General features: G+C 40.5%; 1 protein-coding gene across 1 annotated transcript; it reads left to right on the top strand.

Moving 5' to 3' along the window:
- Positions 1-1,111: 1,111 nt before the first annotated feature.
- Positions 1,112-4,623, top strand: LOC126602998 (uncharacterized). The gene is made up of 3 exons (XM_050269778.1): positions 1,112-1,264; positions 3,841-4,383; positions 4,593-4,623. The coding sequence occupies exons 2-3, from the start codon at positions 3,851-3,853 to the stop codon at positions 4,621-4,623; spliced, it is 564 nt and encodes a 187-aa protein (XP_050125735.1). The 5' UTR covers positions 1,112-1,264; positions 3,841-3,850.
- The last annotated feature ends 11,857 nt before the right edge of the window (positions 4,624-16,480 follow it).

Raw genomic sequence — 16,480 nt, 5'->3', positions numbered from 1 at the left:
CTGCCAAGTTGGAGCATTCTAGGTGTTTTCTTTCTTTGGATTTTAATGTCTAATTCATGTAATCTTTGTTTTGCTTTAAGTATGATTGGCTAATTTCATTTTGGCTAAGGGTGGATTCAAAACCATGATTATATATGTGAAATAAGTTTATTACTTTCAGTTATCGTTGTATAAGTCGTGAATACAATTTGCTTAACCATTTGATTTAGAACTTATTCTTGTATGTTGGTTGAGAGTGCACGCTTAATTTGCATGCTTGAATTTGATGCTAGGATATAAGTTTGTTTCACCTAATCGTTATGAATTTATATTCGTAAGTAGTGAAGGTCGCTAGTCACGATCATGTTAAGTAGATTCCTGGCAAGAGTATCATGCTTTTCATAGTTACAAATGCCTTGTCGATGCTTATGATTTCCAAAGAACGTAATGATTCTAACTTGTGTCTTTATCATGCTGTTCATATAAAGAACTTGTTGGGAATAATTTGTTTGCGATGCATATTCATCCAATTCAATGATTCTAGGGAAATCTGAAGGTTAATTTAAGCGGACCTAATTAACTTGGAGTGTTGAGATTCATAACTTATTAAATTGATAACTGAAAATTGATTTAGGTTGCATATATTTCATGTGTGGAGAAGAACCCCTTAGCCATTCCATCATCCATTGATTATTCATAACTTTGTGTTACAATCTGTTTCTATTACAATCTGTTTTCCTTGCAATTTGTCCATTTAGTTCATTTTCGTCCAAATCAATTTTCCATTTATTTTGAAGTCCTAGATTAGTTAGAAAGTGTGTTGGTTTATGTTTTTAAGTGTTTTGGTACAAGTTAAAACCCAAATTCGTCCAAATTGGTGCTTTGTGTTCAAAACTGCCCAGAAAGTGTTTTTAAGGCAGTTTTGAGTCCTTTAGTTGCTGTTTTGAGTTATTGGTTTATTTTAGTATTTTAAACGTGAGCTTTGCATTCTTTGAGTCTAATCTAGTGTTTTAAACTTTGTTTTTACATTTCTAAGTCAGTTTTCAAGTGTTTAGCAATCCCTCCTAATCCCCGGTTTAGAACGATCCCTACTTACATACTTTGCTACAATTGATAAAAAGAGGGTTTAATTTTGTGTGTTAACTTATTTTTCACATCAAATTTTGGTGCCGTTGCCGGGGATTAGCAACTTTGCTAATCTCTTGGATTGTTTTCTTTCGAATTATTGTATTTTGTTTAAGTTTCTGTTTAAGTTGCTGATTTGTTTTGTTTTCTTTGTTTTTAGGTACTAGTGCATGACTCGAAGTTCCCGACCTGTTCATGAGCATATCTTAGACTGATAGGAGCATATTTATGCGACTTAATTGGCTTGTTCTTGTGCGTTTACGTTGTGTTTCTTTAGTTATTTTAGTGTTTAAAGCCATTTTCATTTGTTTGTAGGTCTTAATAACAACCTTGGCAAGAAAAGTGCATTTTGGTGCATGTTGGATCAATATTGGGCTCAAATGGATTGCATGCATGAGGATGGACGTTTTGGGCATATGTGTGTGCAAGTGTGTGTGTGTAATTGCAAGGATAAACAATGACAACTCATACACATGCAAAGAAGCCCACATGCAAAGTGAAAGACTCTAAGTACAAAGTATGCAAGAAGATGCATTTTGGAGGCCTTTGGAGCATGTTTCGGGCTTAGAATGGATAGCAAATGCATGGGCCAAAGTGGATGGACGAATTTGAGAACTAAAGAGGCCAAGAATGTGAAGAATTAGTGTCCAAAAGATAAAGAATTTAGCCCAAAAATTTGTCACTCCAAGTTGCACACTCCTTGCCATGCAAAACACATAGAATTCCCTTTGGATTCCCATGCCATGCTTGATCACTCTTGTCCCCTACATAATTTCTGATTTCATGCTTTAATTCATTTAATTATTTCACTCAATTGCTTGATACCTCTTGTTCCCTTCACCCATTAGATTTTAGACAACCTTTACATCCATTACATGCACCAATTGATGCTCCATCATTCACATTTGGAATCCAAGGGCATTTGTCACAAATGTTGTTGCACCTTTGACCCATTTGTTGACACATTTCACCTCCCTTTCCATCTCTATGCAATGTACACAATCATTCATGCTCCCTAGCTGCAACACCACTCCATTTTACCCTTCACACTTTGCATCATCACTTCATTTTCACCCTTGGACCATTGCACACCACACACACCAACTTGCCATGCATTTCATCCCTAGCCTAACCTGATTTTCTAAGGTTTTTGGGGCCTATAAATACATGTTTACACCCCTTGGCCAAAGAACAATCCCTCATATTCATCATTTTATCACAGAAATTCGTCCATACACACCCTAGGAAGCAAAACACCCCAAAAACACCATTCTAGTGCCTAGAAAACATAACAGCCATTCCACCTTCTTCCACCCTCTTTGCCTAGTTCTCCACCACTTTCCAACCATCAAACACTCTTCCACACTCACCCTAAACCCCTCCATATCATTCCCCATCCATTCTACACCATAAATCCACCCAAAAATCTGTCCACAAGCTTCATGCCGCAACAAGGAGGAAGGGAGATCCATTGATGCACTTGCTTTCCAAGTTGGAGCATTTTAGGTGTTTTCTTTCCTTTGATTTTAATGTCTAAATTTATGTATCTTTGTATTGTGAGTATGAGGAACTAAACCCCCCTTAGTTGGGGGGTGATTCGAAACCATGTACATGCTTGCAATATGATTTGATTACATTCAGTTGTTATTTCATAAGTTGCGGATTCAATTCGTTCATCTACTTGATTGATAACTTATTTGTGTATGTTGATTGAGAGTGCACGCTTAGTTTTCATGCATGAATATGATGCTAGATTATGAGGGAGTTTCACCTAATAGTTACAATCTTATAATCACAAGTAGTGAAGGTCGCTTGAAAACGATCGCGTTGAATGAATTCTTGGCACTAGTTTCATGCTCTTCATAGTAACGAATGCCTCGTCAACACTTATAGTTCTCATTGTGCTTCATGATTCTTGATTGTATCTTTATTGTGCTCATCACGTAAAGAACCTTTGAGGAATGCTTTGAATTGTTGTATGCGCTTTTCCATCCAATTCATTAACTTAAGGAGAACTTGAAGGTTAATTTAAGCGTATCTAATTAACTTGGGGTGTTGAGTTTCATAATTTATTGAAAGAACAACTGAAAATCATTTTGTTTGCAATTGTGTCATGTGTGGAGAAGAACCTCCTAACTAGCCTTTTATCCATCCTTTTCATCCAAAAACGTTTTACAATCTGTTTTGTTTTAAAGTTTCTGTTTTGTTTTCAATTTTCTTCCAAAACAAATCCCCCTTTATTTTGAAGTCTTAGATTAGTTAGAAAGTGTTTTGATTTGTGTTTCTAAGTGTTTTGATTCAAGTTTTCATCCAACTTCGTCCAAGTTCTTGTTAGGTTCTCAAAACTGCCCAGAAAGTGGTTTTTAGGCAGTTTTGAGTCATTAGGTTGCTGTTTTGAGTTTTATGTTTGTTTAAGTATTTTAAAGTATAGTTTTGCATTCTTTGAGTCTAGTTTAGTGTTTTAAATTTTTTTTTTATGTTTTTAAGTCAGTTTTCAAGTGTTTAGCAATCCCTCCTAATCCCCGGCCTAGAACGATCCCTATTTACATACTTTACTACATTTGATAAAAAGAGGGTTTAATTTTGTGTGTTAACTTATTTTTCACATCAAATTTTGGCGCCGTTGCCGGGGATTAGCAACTTTGCTAATCTCTTGGATTGTTTTCTTTCGAATTATTGTATTTTGTTTAAGTTTCTGTTTAAGTTGCTGATTTGTTTTGTTTTCTTTGTTTTTAGGTACTAGTTTATGACCCGTAGCTCACAACCTGTTCGTGAGCATATCTCCGACTTTGACGGTGATTTTGAGAGGACTTTGAGAAGGAAAAAGAAATTGCAAGAGTCTAATCCTCCTAGTCCCGAGCCTGAATTAGAAGAGCAAGAAGTTGAGGTTGAAGAGAAGGCCACGACACAAGTGGGTGGAGAAGAGCAAGGTATAGCCATGGACAACCGTACACTCAAGGAGCTTGCCGCCTCGGGTTTGGATAATGCCGCACCATTGTGTATCCAATATCCCATGGCTGCTCAAGGTAAAACCGAAGAGTTCGAGTTAAAGTCAAGTTTGCTCCACCACATTCCAAAGTTCCATGGGCTTTCCATGGAGGATCCGAACAAACATTTGAAGGAATTTGAAGTGGTGTGCTCAAGTATGACTCCGGTTACCGTTGACGGAAGTATTTTAAAGATGAAGGCTTTTCCATTCTCTTTAATGGACAAAGCCAAGGATTGGTTATACGAGTTGGCTCCCGGTACAGTTACATCTTGGGAGAGTATGAAGAGGGCGTTTCTAGAGAAGTTTTTCCCAACTTCTCGCATCATTCTTCTTCGTAAAAAAATAAGTGGAATTCAGCAAAGCCAAGGTGAATCTTTTCCATCTTATTATGAACGATTTAAATCACTTGTTGCTTCTTGTCCACAGCATCAGATGAATGAGGAGTTACTTCTTCAATACTTTTACGAAGGTCTTTTACCACTTGAACGGCAAATGTTAGATGCTTCCGCGGGAGGAGCTCTAGTGGATAAGACACCTAGGGATGCCAAAACTTTCATTGCGAATCGAGCACTCAATGCACAACAATATGAAGGTGTTGGGCAAAGAGACACCCCACGGCCACATCATGTCAATGAGGTAAGTTCTATTTCTGAGTTACAATCCCAAATGGCTAACCTTACGTCTATGTTATCGCAGTTGGTTGAAGGCCCCAAAACGCAAGGAACTACAATCTGTGGTGTATGCTCCATTCAAGGACACCAATCTGATCAATGCCCTCAATTAATTGAGAATGGAGGATGGGAATCGGCCAATGCTGTGGGTTATGGGAATCAAAACTAACCAAGGAATGATCCTTTCTCCAATACATACAACCCGGGATGGCGTGACCACCCCAATTTCAGATGGAGAGATGCACCACAATATGGCCAACAAAGTGGATTCCGACAACCCCCGGGTTTCTTTCCAAGGCCAATGGAACCACAACCACCTCCTCAGGCACAATCTTCCCAAACTAACCCAGGTACGTCTATGAATGATGATAAAACATATCAGTTACTAACCACCATGGCGCAGGGAATGCAGAACCAAGCAAAGGAGGTTAATGAGCTGAAGAAGCAAATGGGCCAAATGGCCGAATTTTTGGGGCAATTCCGTGAAAATGGTAAGTTACCAAGCACTACGGTGGTCAATCCAAAGGGTGGCTTCGAATCTGCAAAGGCTATCACATTACGAAGTGGAAAAGAGGTGAGAAACAAGGAAGATGAGAAGATACAACTCGAAGAAGATGAGAACACCTACCCCACGGCAAGGGTACCATCACCCATGCCGCAGCCATCTAAGACATCCCATCCGTCCACCTCAGGTAAGAATGTTCCAAATGTTGTGATTTCGAACACTAATCTGCCCAATGTCCCATTTCCTAGCAGATTTTTGCAATCAAAGAACGAAGAGGAGGAAAAAGATGTTCTAGAGACATTTAGAAAGGTGCATGTCAACATTCCCCTCCTTGATGCCATAAAGCAAATCCCGAAGTATGCCAAGTGTTTAAAGAAGCTTTGTACAACAAAGAAATGTGTCCGGGAGAAAGAGGTGGTACATGTAAGTGAGAATGTCTCCGCCATCTTGCAACATAAACTACCCCCCAAATGCAAAGATCCGGGGAGTTTTACAATTCCGTGTGTCATTGGTAATACCCGTTTCAAATCTGCCATGCTTGATTTAGGTGCTTCTATAAATGTTATGCCATATTCCATTTATGCATCTATGAACTTAGGAGCATTGAAAAATGATGGTGTAATCATACAATTGGTCGATAGATCTAACGCTTATCCAAAGGGAGTTTTGGAAGACGTTTAAGTGCAGGTTGATCATTTAATCTTCCCGGCAGATTTCTATGTCCTCGAAATGGATGAATCGGACCATGCCCCTTCATTGCCCATCCTCCTTGGAAGGCCATTCATGAAAACGGCTCAAACGAAGATTGATGTGGCCAAAGGATTAGTCACTATGGCATTTGGTGGTGACATGATTAGTTTCAAAATTTCTGAATCCATTGAGACTCCTAATGTTGTTCATTCTTGTTGTGCCATTGATAAAATTGAAAAGATAGGACTGGACCGTTCAGCACCAGGCACAAAGGATGCATCAAGAACCATGCAAGACGAGGGAATTGGAGTGGCGCACAAGGACCATACGGCCACTGCTCTCAAAATGCTCAAATTGGCCGAACGCACCATGGGGAAGAATGTTCACATTGCTGCCACTTCATCACAACACATAGGTAATCCACCTAATCCAAATCCAATTTCCATTAAAGTTGATAGGTGGTTCCCTTCTTTGGTGCAGGTACCCAAGCAAATCCCCGATGGTGGGCGTATGAACATGAACCTTAGGCAACACAACGCACCCATCAACAAACATCACTATCCATTTCCGTTCAAGGATGTAATCTATGAGAACTTTGTTGAGCATGTTGTGGAGGACATTCCCTTGCATGCCGTGGGCTCCAGTGGGGAGTAATTGTGTTCATCGTCCGGCTGGAAGACGTTAAAGCAAGCGCTTTAAGGGAGGCAACCCATTTATTCTGCTTGATTGTCAATTTTATTACTTGTTTAATTATTTTTGGTTGTGACTTTCTATTTTGAAACATTAACAAATATGCAAAGGATTTTAACATTAAACTTCGTGGAAATGAACAGCAAACTGGGAAATAAAGAAACATAGCATAATACAAGAGGGAGCCTTCACAAAGGCTGCTTGGGAGAGGTCGTAGTAGTCGGCGGAGTTGCAGTAGTTGGCGAAGTCTCAGCAGTCGGTGGGGCCACGGAAGGAGGAGGTATCGGAGGTTGATCAGTTGGAGCTTCACTACGCGGTGCCGCCCCAGAAGACGAAGGTAGATGCTGTTGGAACAAACCCACAAACCTCCGGTGATCAAGTAAAATCTGACCATCAGTTTCCTGCAGCTGGTCAATTTTCCTTTTCATGTTTGTGGCATAACTGTGTGCAAGCTTGTGCAATTGTTTATTTTCATGCTTGAGTCCTCTAATCTCCTCTTTGAGACTCTGTATTTCAGCCACCAACGATTCAACGTGACGGGTTCGAGCAAATAGGCGTTGGGCCATGACGGATTCAACGATTCAACACTTATAGTTCTCATTGTGCTTCATGATTCTTGATTGTATCTTTATTGTGCTCATCACGTAAGGAACCTTTGAGGAATGCTTTGAATTGTTGTATGCGTTTTTCCATCCAATTCATTAACTTAAGGAGAACTTGAAGGTTAATTTAAGCGTATCTAATTAACTTGGGGTGTTGAGTTTCATAATTTATTGAAAGAACAACTGAAAATCATTTTGTTTGCAAGTATGTCATGTGTGGAGAAGAACCTCCTAACTAGCCTTTTATCCATCCTTTTCATCCAAAAACGTTTTACAATCTGTTTTGTTTTAAAGTTTCTGTTTTGTTTTCAATTTTCGTCCAAAACAAATCCCCCTTTATTTTGAAGTCTTAGATTAGTTAGAAAGTGTTTTGATTTGTGTTTCTAAGTGTTTTGATTCAAGTTTTCATCCAACTTCGTCCAAGTTCTTGTTAGGTTCTCAAAACTGCCCAGAAAGTGGTTTTTAGGCAATTTTGAGTCATTAGGTTGCTGTTTTGAGTTTTATGTTTGTTTAAGTATTTTAAAGTATAGTTTTGCATTCTTTGAGTCTAGTTTAGTGTTTTAAATTTTGTTTTTATGTTTTTAAGTCAGTTTTCAAGTGTTTAGCAATCCCTCCTAATCCCCGGCCTAGAACGATCCCTACTTACATACTTTACTACATTTGATAAAAAGAGGGTTTAATTTTGTGTGTTAACTTATTTTTCACATCATAGACTTTGACGACGACTTCGAGAGAACTTTGAGAAGAAGAAGGAAACAACAGCACAAGGAGGATCTCACGCTCAAGGAGCTTGCCGCCTCGGGTTTGGATAATGCCGCACCATTGTGTATCCAATATCCCATGGCTGCTCAAGGTAAAACCGAAGAGTTCGAGTTAAAGTCAAGTTTGCTCCACCACATTCCAAAGTTCCATGGGCTGTCCATGGAGGATCCGAACAAACATTTGAAAGAATTTGAAGTGGTGTGCTCAAGTATGACTCTGGTTACCGTTGACGGAAGTATTTTAAAGATGAAGGCTTTTCCATTCTCTTTAATGGACAAAGCCAAGGATTGGTTATACGAGTTGGCTCCCGGTACAGTTACATCTTGGGAGAGTATGAAGAGGGCGTTTCTGGAGAAGTTTTTCCCAACTTCTCGCATCATTCTTCTTCGTAAAAAAATAAGTGGAATTCAACAAGATGAAGGTGAGTCTTTTCCTACATATTAAGAACGATTTAAATCACTTGTTGCTTCTTGTCCACATCATCAGATGAAGGAGGAATTGCTTTTGCAATACTTCTACGAAGGGCTCCTACCACTAGAACGTCAAATGCTCGATGCCTCGGCGGGTGGAGCATTGGTAGACAAAATGCCCATGGCTGCAAAAATCTTGATTGCTAATCGAGCATTGAACGCTCAACAATACGAGGGTGTAGGCCAAAGAGGACCCCCACGGCAACAAGTGCATGAGGTAAGTTCCACTTCCAATATTCAATCTCAATTAGCTAATCTTACTTCTCTTGTTTCACAGATGGCCGAGGGAATGAAGATTCAAGGACCCATGGTGTGTGGCGTATGTTCTATCCAAGGACATGCATCCGAAAAGTGTCCTCAACTCATTGAGAATGGTGGATGGGAGAGCGCTAATGCCATTGGGTTTCAAAGCCAAAATCAACCAAGACATGATCTATATTCCAATACGTATAATCCGGGGTGGAGAGACCATCCAAACTTCAAATGGAGAGAGCCACAACAAGCCCAACCATAAGGAGGCTTTAGGCAACAACCCCCGGGCTTCTACAACAAACCATACGCACCCCCTCAAGTCCAACCACAATCTGCCCCAAATACTTCAGGTAATGCTTTGGATAATGATACACTTGTTAAGTTACTAACCACTTTGATTAATGGGCAGGAAAATCAAAACAAAAGAGTGGACCAACTAGAGAAGCAAATGGGGCAGATTGCCGAGGTTGTTGGGCAGATTAGAGACCAAGGAAGGCTTCCCAGTTCTACCATTCCAAACCCGAAGGGAGGCTTTGAAAGTGCAAAGGCCATACTCTTGAGAAGTGGAAAAGAGATTGGGGCAGGTTCTTCATAAAAAACAGGTCACAAAGAGGATGAAAAACTTCAATTTGAGGAGGAGGAAGCATGCCCACCCACGGCAAAGGTGGACACACATATGCCGCAAGCCCCCATGGCTCCAAATCTGTCCAATTCATCCAATAAAGGTAAGAATGTGTCAAATTCGGTTTCTACTAATGTTGTGCCTTCGAATGCTCCTTTTCCTAGCAGGTTTGTGCAAACAAAGAAGGAAGAAGCTGAAAAGGACATCCTTGAGACACTTAGGAAAGTTCAAGTCAACATACCCTTGTTGGATGCCATTAAGCAAGTCCCGAGATACGCGAAGTTTTTAAAGGAGCTATGCACCACTAGGAAGAGGATTTCAACCAAGGAGGTTGTGAAGGTAGGTGAAAATGTCTCCGCCATCTTGCAACGTAAACTACCCCCCAAATGCAAAGATCCGGGTAGCTTTACAATTCTGTGCGTCATTGGTAACACTCGTTTCAAATCTGCCATGCTAGATTTAGGAGCCTCTATAAATGTTATGCCATACTCCATTTATGTATCTATGAACTTAGGTGAGTTGAAACATGATGGTGTAATCATACAATTGGCCGATAGATCTAACGCTTATCCAAAGGGAGTGTTAGAAGACGTTTTGGTGCAGGTTGATCATTTAGTCTTCCCAGCAGATTTTTATGTGCTCGAAATGGATGAATCGGATCATGCTTCTTCATTGCCCATCCTCCTTGGAAGGCCATTCATGAAGACGGCCCGAACGAAGATTGACGTGTATAGTGGAACGTTGTCCATGGAATTTGATGGGGAAGTTGTTAATTTTAATCTTTCTGATTCCATTAAGTACCCTAGTGAGGACCATTCATGTTTCTCTATTGATATAATTGACTCTTTGGCGCAGGGATATCTTGAAGATTTGAATGACGATGCGCTTGAAAAAGTCATTACACGAGGAATGGAACTCACAACCAAGGGGGCAGATTCTAGTGTAACCCACGGCATACATGGACTAGGCCATGTCGTGCCTCCTAGTGATGAAATTTTTGAGTTGGTTGCTGCCCTTGAGTCACTACCTAAGCATGGTGGTAAGTCTCCTAACTTTAATTCCATTCCAATTTCGACTAACAAGTTGCTTCCATCCATCGTTCAGGCACCCATACTTGATCTCAAACCCCTACCAAGCCATTTGAAGTACATCTTTTTGGGGGAAAATGAGACACTACCTGCCATCATCTCCTCATCCCTCACGGCACAAGAGGAGGAGAAGCTAGTGCGTGTGTTGAAGGAATTCAAATCTGCCCTAGGATGGACATTGGCCGATATTAAAGGTATAAGCCCTACGACTTGTATGCATCACATATTTCTTGAGGAGGGGGCCAAACCAACTAAAGAGGCTCAACACCGTCTTAACCCTCCGATGATGGAAGTTGTGAAAAAGGAGATAATCAAACTTCTAGATTGTGGGGTGATTTATCCCATCTCCAATAGCCGTTGGGTTTCACCTATCCAATGTGTGCCCAAGAAATCTAGAGTGACGGTTGTCGAGAATGCGGAGAATGAGCTTGTGCCCACCCGAATTCAAACCGGTTGGCGAGTGTGCATTGATTATAGGAAGCTAAATGCAACCACAAGGAAAGATCACTTCCCATTGCCGTTCCTAGATCAAATGCTAGAAAGGTTAGCAGGTCATTCCTTTTATTGCTTTCTTGATGGATACTCCGGTTATAATCAAATTGTTATTGCCCCGGATGATCAAGAAAAGACCACTTTTACTTGTCCCTTTGGAACGTTTGCATATCGACGCATGCCATTCGGTTTGTGCAATGCTCCTGCCACGTTTCAAAGGTGTATGGTTAGCATCTTTTCTGATTATGTTGAGAGAATTATTGAGATATTCATGGATGATTTTAGTGTATTTGGTAATTCATTTGATAATTGCTTGGGTAATCTCACTTTAATCTTGAAACGTTGTGTTGAAACAAACCTTGTGTTAAATTGGGAGAAATGCCATTTTATGGTTAAACAAGGTATTGTTTTGGGTCATAACAAGGTATTGTTTTGGGTCATATTATCTCTGAACGTGGAATTGAAGTTGATAAGTCTAAAATAGATCTTGTACGCTACTTACCCTCTCCCACTTCGGTGAGAGAGGTTCGTTCTTTCCTTGGTCATGCAGGATTCTATAGACGATTTATCAAGGATTTTTCCAAGATTGCACAACCCCTATGCCGTTTCCTACAAAAGGATGTGTCATTTGAGTTCAACGAGGCATGTGAGAAGGCATTCAAGCATCTCAATGAGCTCCTCACCACGGCACCCATCATAACTCCCCCGGATTGGTCCATTCCCTTTGAATTGATGTGTGATGCATCGGATTATGCACTTGGCGCTGTTTTGGGTCAAAGAAAAAATAAACAGCCACATGTTATTTATTATGCTTCACGCACTTTGAATGATGCTCAGTTGAATTATTCTACAACCGAAAAAGAACTTTTGGCGGTTGTATTTGCTTTAAATAAATTTAGATCATATCTAATTGGTACTAAAGTTATTGTTTTCACTGACCATGCAGCCTTAAAGTACTTGTTCACCAAGAAAGAAGCTAAACCTCATTCGTTGGATGCTTCTACTTCAAGAGTTTGACATCGAAATCAAGGACAAGAAGGGGAGTGATAATGTTGTTGCCGACCACCTAAGCAGGTTGGTGCATGAAGAAGAGGATCTTCCCATCTCCGAAACATTTCCGGATGAACAACTCTTGTCCGTTCAGGTAAGTGCTCCTTGGTACGCAGATTTGGTGAATTATTTGGTGACTAAACAAGTTCCTAGCACCCTAAACAAATTCCAACGTGATAAACTTAAAAAGGATGCTAGATTTTATGTTTGGGATGACCCATACTTGTGGAAATATTGTTCAGATCAGGTTATAAGAAGATGTGTCCATGAATCAGATTTTCACTCAATTTTAAGTTTTTGTCACACATATGCATGTGGGGGTCACTTTGGCACCCAAAGGACAGCTTTTAAGGTTCTTGAATGTGGTTTTTATTGGCCTACTTTGTTTAAAGATGCTAGAACCTTTTGTTTAACATGTGATCGATGCCAAAGGACAGGTAATATTGGCCAAAAAGATCAAATGCCGCAGGTACCCATCTTTGTTGTTGAAATCTTTGATGTTTGGGGTATCGATTTTATGGGTCCTTTTCCTTCATCTTTTGGTTTCACTTACATATTACTTGCCGTTGATTATGTTTCCAAGTGGGTGGAAGCGAAAGCCACTCGAACTAACGATTCTAAAGTTGTGGCAGATTTTGTGAAAACTAATATCTTTTCTAGGTTTGGGATGCCTAGGGTGCTAATCAGTGATGGCGGGTCTCATTTTTGCAACCGTACGATTGAGGCATTACTCAAGAAGTACCATGTGACGCATAAGGTCTCCACACCTTACCACCCCCAAACCAATGGCCAAGCCGAGGTGTCGAATCGTGAGATCAAACAGATTTTGGAGAAGACCGTTGGGCCAAATAGAAAAGATTGGAGCTTACGGTTGGATGATGCATTATAGGCGTATCGAACCGCTTACAAAACCCCTATTGGTATGTCTCCTTTTTTACTTGTGTATGGCAAGCCTTGCCATCTTCCCGTGGAATTAGAACATAGAGCTCATTGGGCCATCAAGACCTTCAATTTGAATGTTGACCAAGCTGGAATTCATCGAAAGCTTCAATTGAGTGAACTTGATGAGATAAGGCATGAAGCTTATGAGAATGCTAGAATTTACAAAGAGAAGACCACGGCATTCCATGATAAGATGCTTCGAGGAAAGACTTTCGAAATTGGGCAGAAAGTGTTGTTGTTCAATTCCCGTCTTCGTCTATTCCCTGGTAAGTTACGTTCCAAGTGGGTTGGCCCGTTTGTTGTTACTAATCTTTTTGTGCATGGTGCAGTCCAAATTAAGAGCTTGAGAACCGGGCAAGAATTCAAGGTGAATGGACATCGCTTGAAGCCGTACTACGAGCACTTTGTGGAGCATGTTGTGGAGGAGATCCCACTGCATGCCGTGGGTTCCCATGAGGGTTGATCAATGTGGCATCGTCCGGCTGGAAGACGTTAAAGCAAGCGCTTCAAGGGAGGCAACCCATTTATTTTGCTTGATTGTTAATATTTTTGCTTGTTTAATTATTTTTAGGGTATGACTTTCTTTTTTGAAACATTAACAAATATGCAAAGGATTTTAACATTAAACTTCATGGAAATGAACAGGAAACTGGGAAATAAAGAAACACAACATAAAACAAGAGGGAGCCTTCACAATGGCTGCTTGGGAGAAGTCTCATTAGTCCGCTGAATCTCAGCAGTCGGTGGAGCCACAGATGGAGGAGGTACCGGAGGTTGATCATTTGGAGCTTCACTACGCGGTACAGCCTCAGAAGACGATGGCAAATGCTGTTGGAACAAACCTACAAACCTCCGATGATCAAGTAAAATCTGAACATCAGATTCATGCAGCTGGTCAATTTTCCTCTTCATATTTGTGGCATAATTGTGTGCAAGCTTGTGCAATTGTTTATTTTCATGCTTGAGTCCTCTAATCTCCTCTTTGAGACTCTGTATTTCAGCCGCCAACGATTCAACGTGACGGGTTCGAGCAAATAGGCGTTGGGCCATGTTGGACACAGAACCCGCACACTGCACGCTAAGAGCCAGAGACTCCTTAACCGCCAATTCATCAGACCGTCTAGCGAGCAGTCTGTTATCTCTGGGGGTGACAAGGTTCCGGGCCACCACCGCAGCGGTCATGTCATTTTTCATCACCGAATCCCCAACGGTGAGAGGACCAGTAAGGGATATGAAGGACGGACGCCATATGTTGTCTAGAGAATGAGGGGCTGCTCCTTCACCAAGGTTCAAGTCAAAACGACGGTCGGAAAGGGCCAGACATTTTTCAGAGGTGCTAAAGAAAGAGGAGATTGGACAAGTTAAGATCGTAAAAGTGCAAAACGGGAGTTTTTACAGACAGAAATTCAAGAATGCTTTGAACGTCCTGCATACCTCTATAAAAATCAGCACGCAATGGGATTTTAGAGATCGAAGAGGTGAACTCAGAAATCGAAGAAGCCATTCAGAGATCGAAGAGGCGCCAGCTTTCTCAAAAGTTGGGCTTGCTCACAAACCACCAATTCCAGATATCGAAGAGTGTCAACTGTCTCAGCCTCGTTAGCACCCATCACACGCAACTCAGCTTTGCGAAAATCACGGGCAGTCTGTCGAAGCACCGATTCCAACCATCTGTCTCTCTCAGCCTCATCAGCACTTGTCACATGCAATCTCTGCCCTCAACGAAGCTCAAAACTCAAAGCGTAAATTCCGGATATTAAAGAGGCCTCTGCTTTATCGAGACGTGTCAGCATCTGTCAATTTGCACATCTGCGTTGCATAAATCACGCGCAATCTGTCAAAATTTTTTGAAGAAGCGGAATGCACGTGAAAACTACTGTTAAATTATCCCAGGCTGGCCGACGCAAGTAATGGAACAATGCCTTCCTAGCCATTAAGAAAATTCTATAAATGTTGACCTTCAAAGTGAAGCAGCCTCACCCAACTTTCAGCCTCACTTAACCCTTCATCCTCTCTGAAATGGCTTTCCAACAAACCCTCTTGAGTCACTCTGTATTTCTCATTCCCTGGGATACCCCTGCAAACAACCCATCTAGAGCACAAGTATTTCATATCATAAAGGTTGAGAGCACGAGTATCTCATATCATGCTTTCTCCCTATCCTTTCTCCAGCCAGCACCTGCTCTCGAGTACTCATCATCTTGTGTTTTCTCTTCGTCTCTCACGTATAAGGGAAGTGAAGATGATACCTCGAAGCATGTGGAGACAACGTGCTGATTCATCCTCAACTAGGGACAAGGAGAAAGAAAGCAAGAGGTGGGCACTTGGAAAGAGTGAAGATGACACCTTTACCTCGTGCCTGCCCGTCGTGCAGAAGAAACAAGCAGAGAAGAATGCAGCTTGCACAATCAACCCAGCAGAAGGAATCTGAGATGAAGAACTTGAGAAGCTCCCACATCTGCTTGGAGAACAAATAAGGAATTGCAACATCACCAAAGAGCAAAGCTTCGCCGTACAATTCCAATCCAGTTCAAGATCAAAGCTGTGAAAAGTCAACAAGATCAACTATCTCCAAAACCAGATTTGCGTTCTTAAACTCTACTCTGTCTGGTTTTTACTTTGCCATATTTGTCATGTTTATTTGTCGTTTGTTATTTGCTTGTTTTTGGTGTGAGTATATGCTTGAAACATTGAGGACAATGTTTGATTTAAGTGTGGGGGGGTAACTAGTGTTTTGCATAAAATTCGTAGAAAATTATCACCCATTATTTCTAGTGTTGTTCCTTGCTGTTTTAAGTATTTTTAAGTTGTTTTGGAGTGTTTCAGTGTGTTTTGACATAAAAATCTGAAAATTCATAAAAATTTGAAAAATTGTTTTGAAAATCCCAAAAAGAGTTGTTTTTGAGTGCTTATTTGCGTCTTAGGGTACCTTCCAACACAATGATGAGGATTCGGTTTGTAATTGCATGACTATTAAAGAGAGTTATAAACATGGATGAAAGTTTGATTTACTCTTTATTTATGCTTGGTTGTGGTTATAACTTATGAAATCACATGTAATCATAAAAGAAAAAAAAAATTAGTTTTTGTAACATGCTTGAAGTAAGGAACTCAAACTAACGCTACAACCTTGTGAGACTTGAGCCTAAATGTTTATTTGGAGAGTTAAAATCTGTGCATTATTGTTTTCTAAAGTCGTTGCATGATCTCATTATTCTTTGCTTGGTTATTACTTAGAAGGCGTTTCATCATTTAGTTCCAAATGCTAGAACTCATGCCTATTTCATTCAAAGCATGCTATTGATTTGCATAACACATATTCAAGATGAAGTTGTGTAGTTACCACCACCAAAGCCAAACTGCCATGTATCCCATATCGTTATATGTTTAAGTTAACCCCATTGAGCCTTGATAGCCTACATTCTTTGTTAAACCACATTATCCTTACCTAGCCTAGTTTAGGACCATCCATACCCTTGTTCTTGAAGCATAGTAAAGCATGATTCAAATTGAATTTCTTTTGATTAATGTATGGCAGAAAACAAGTGTGG

The sequence above is a fragment of the Malus sylvestris genome, chromosome 15 (genome assembly GCF_916048215.2).
Source record: "Malus sylvestris chromosome 15, drMalSylv7.2, whole genome shotgun sequence".
In the NCBI taxonomy this organism is placed as follows: Eukaryota; Viridiplantae; Streptophyta; class Magnoliopsida; order Rosales; family Rosaceae; genus Malus; species Malus sylvestris.
Note: the sequence above shows the minus strand (reverse complement) of the source record. Positions and strands in the feature narration are given on the sequence as shown.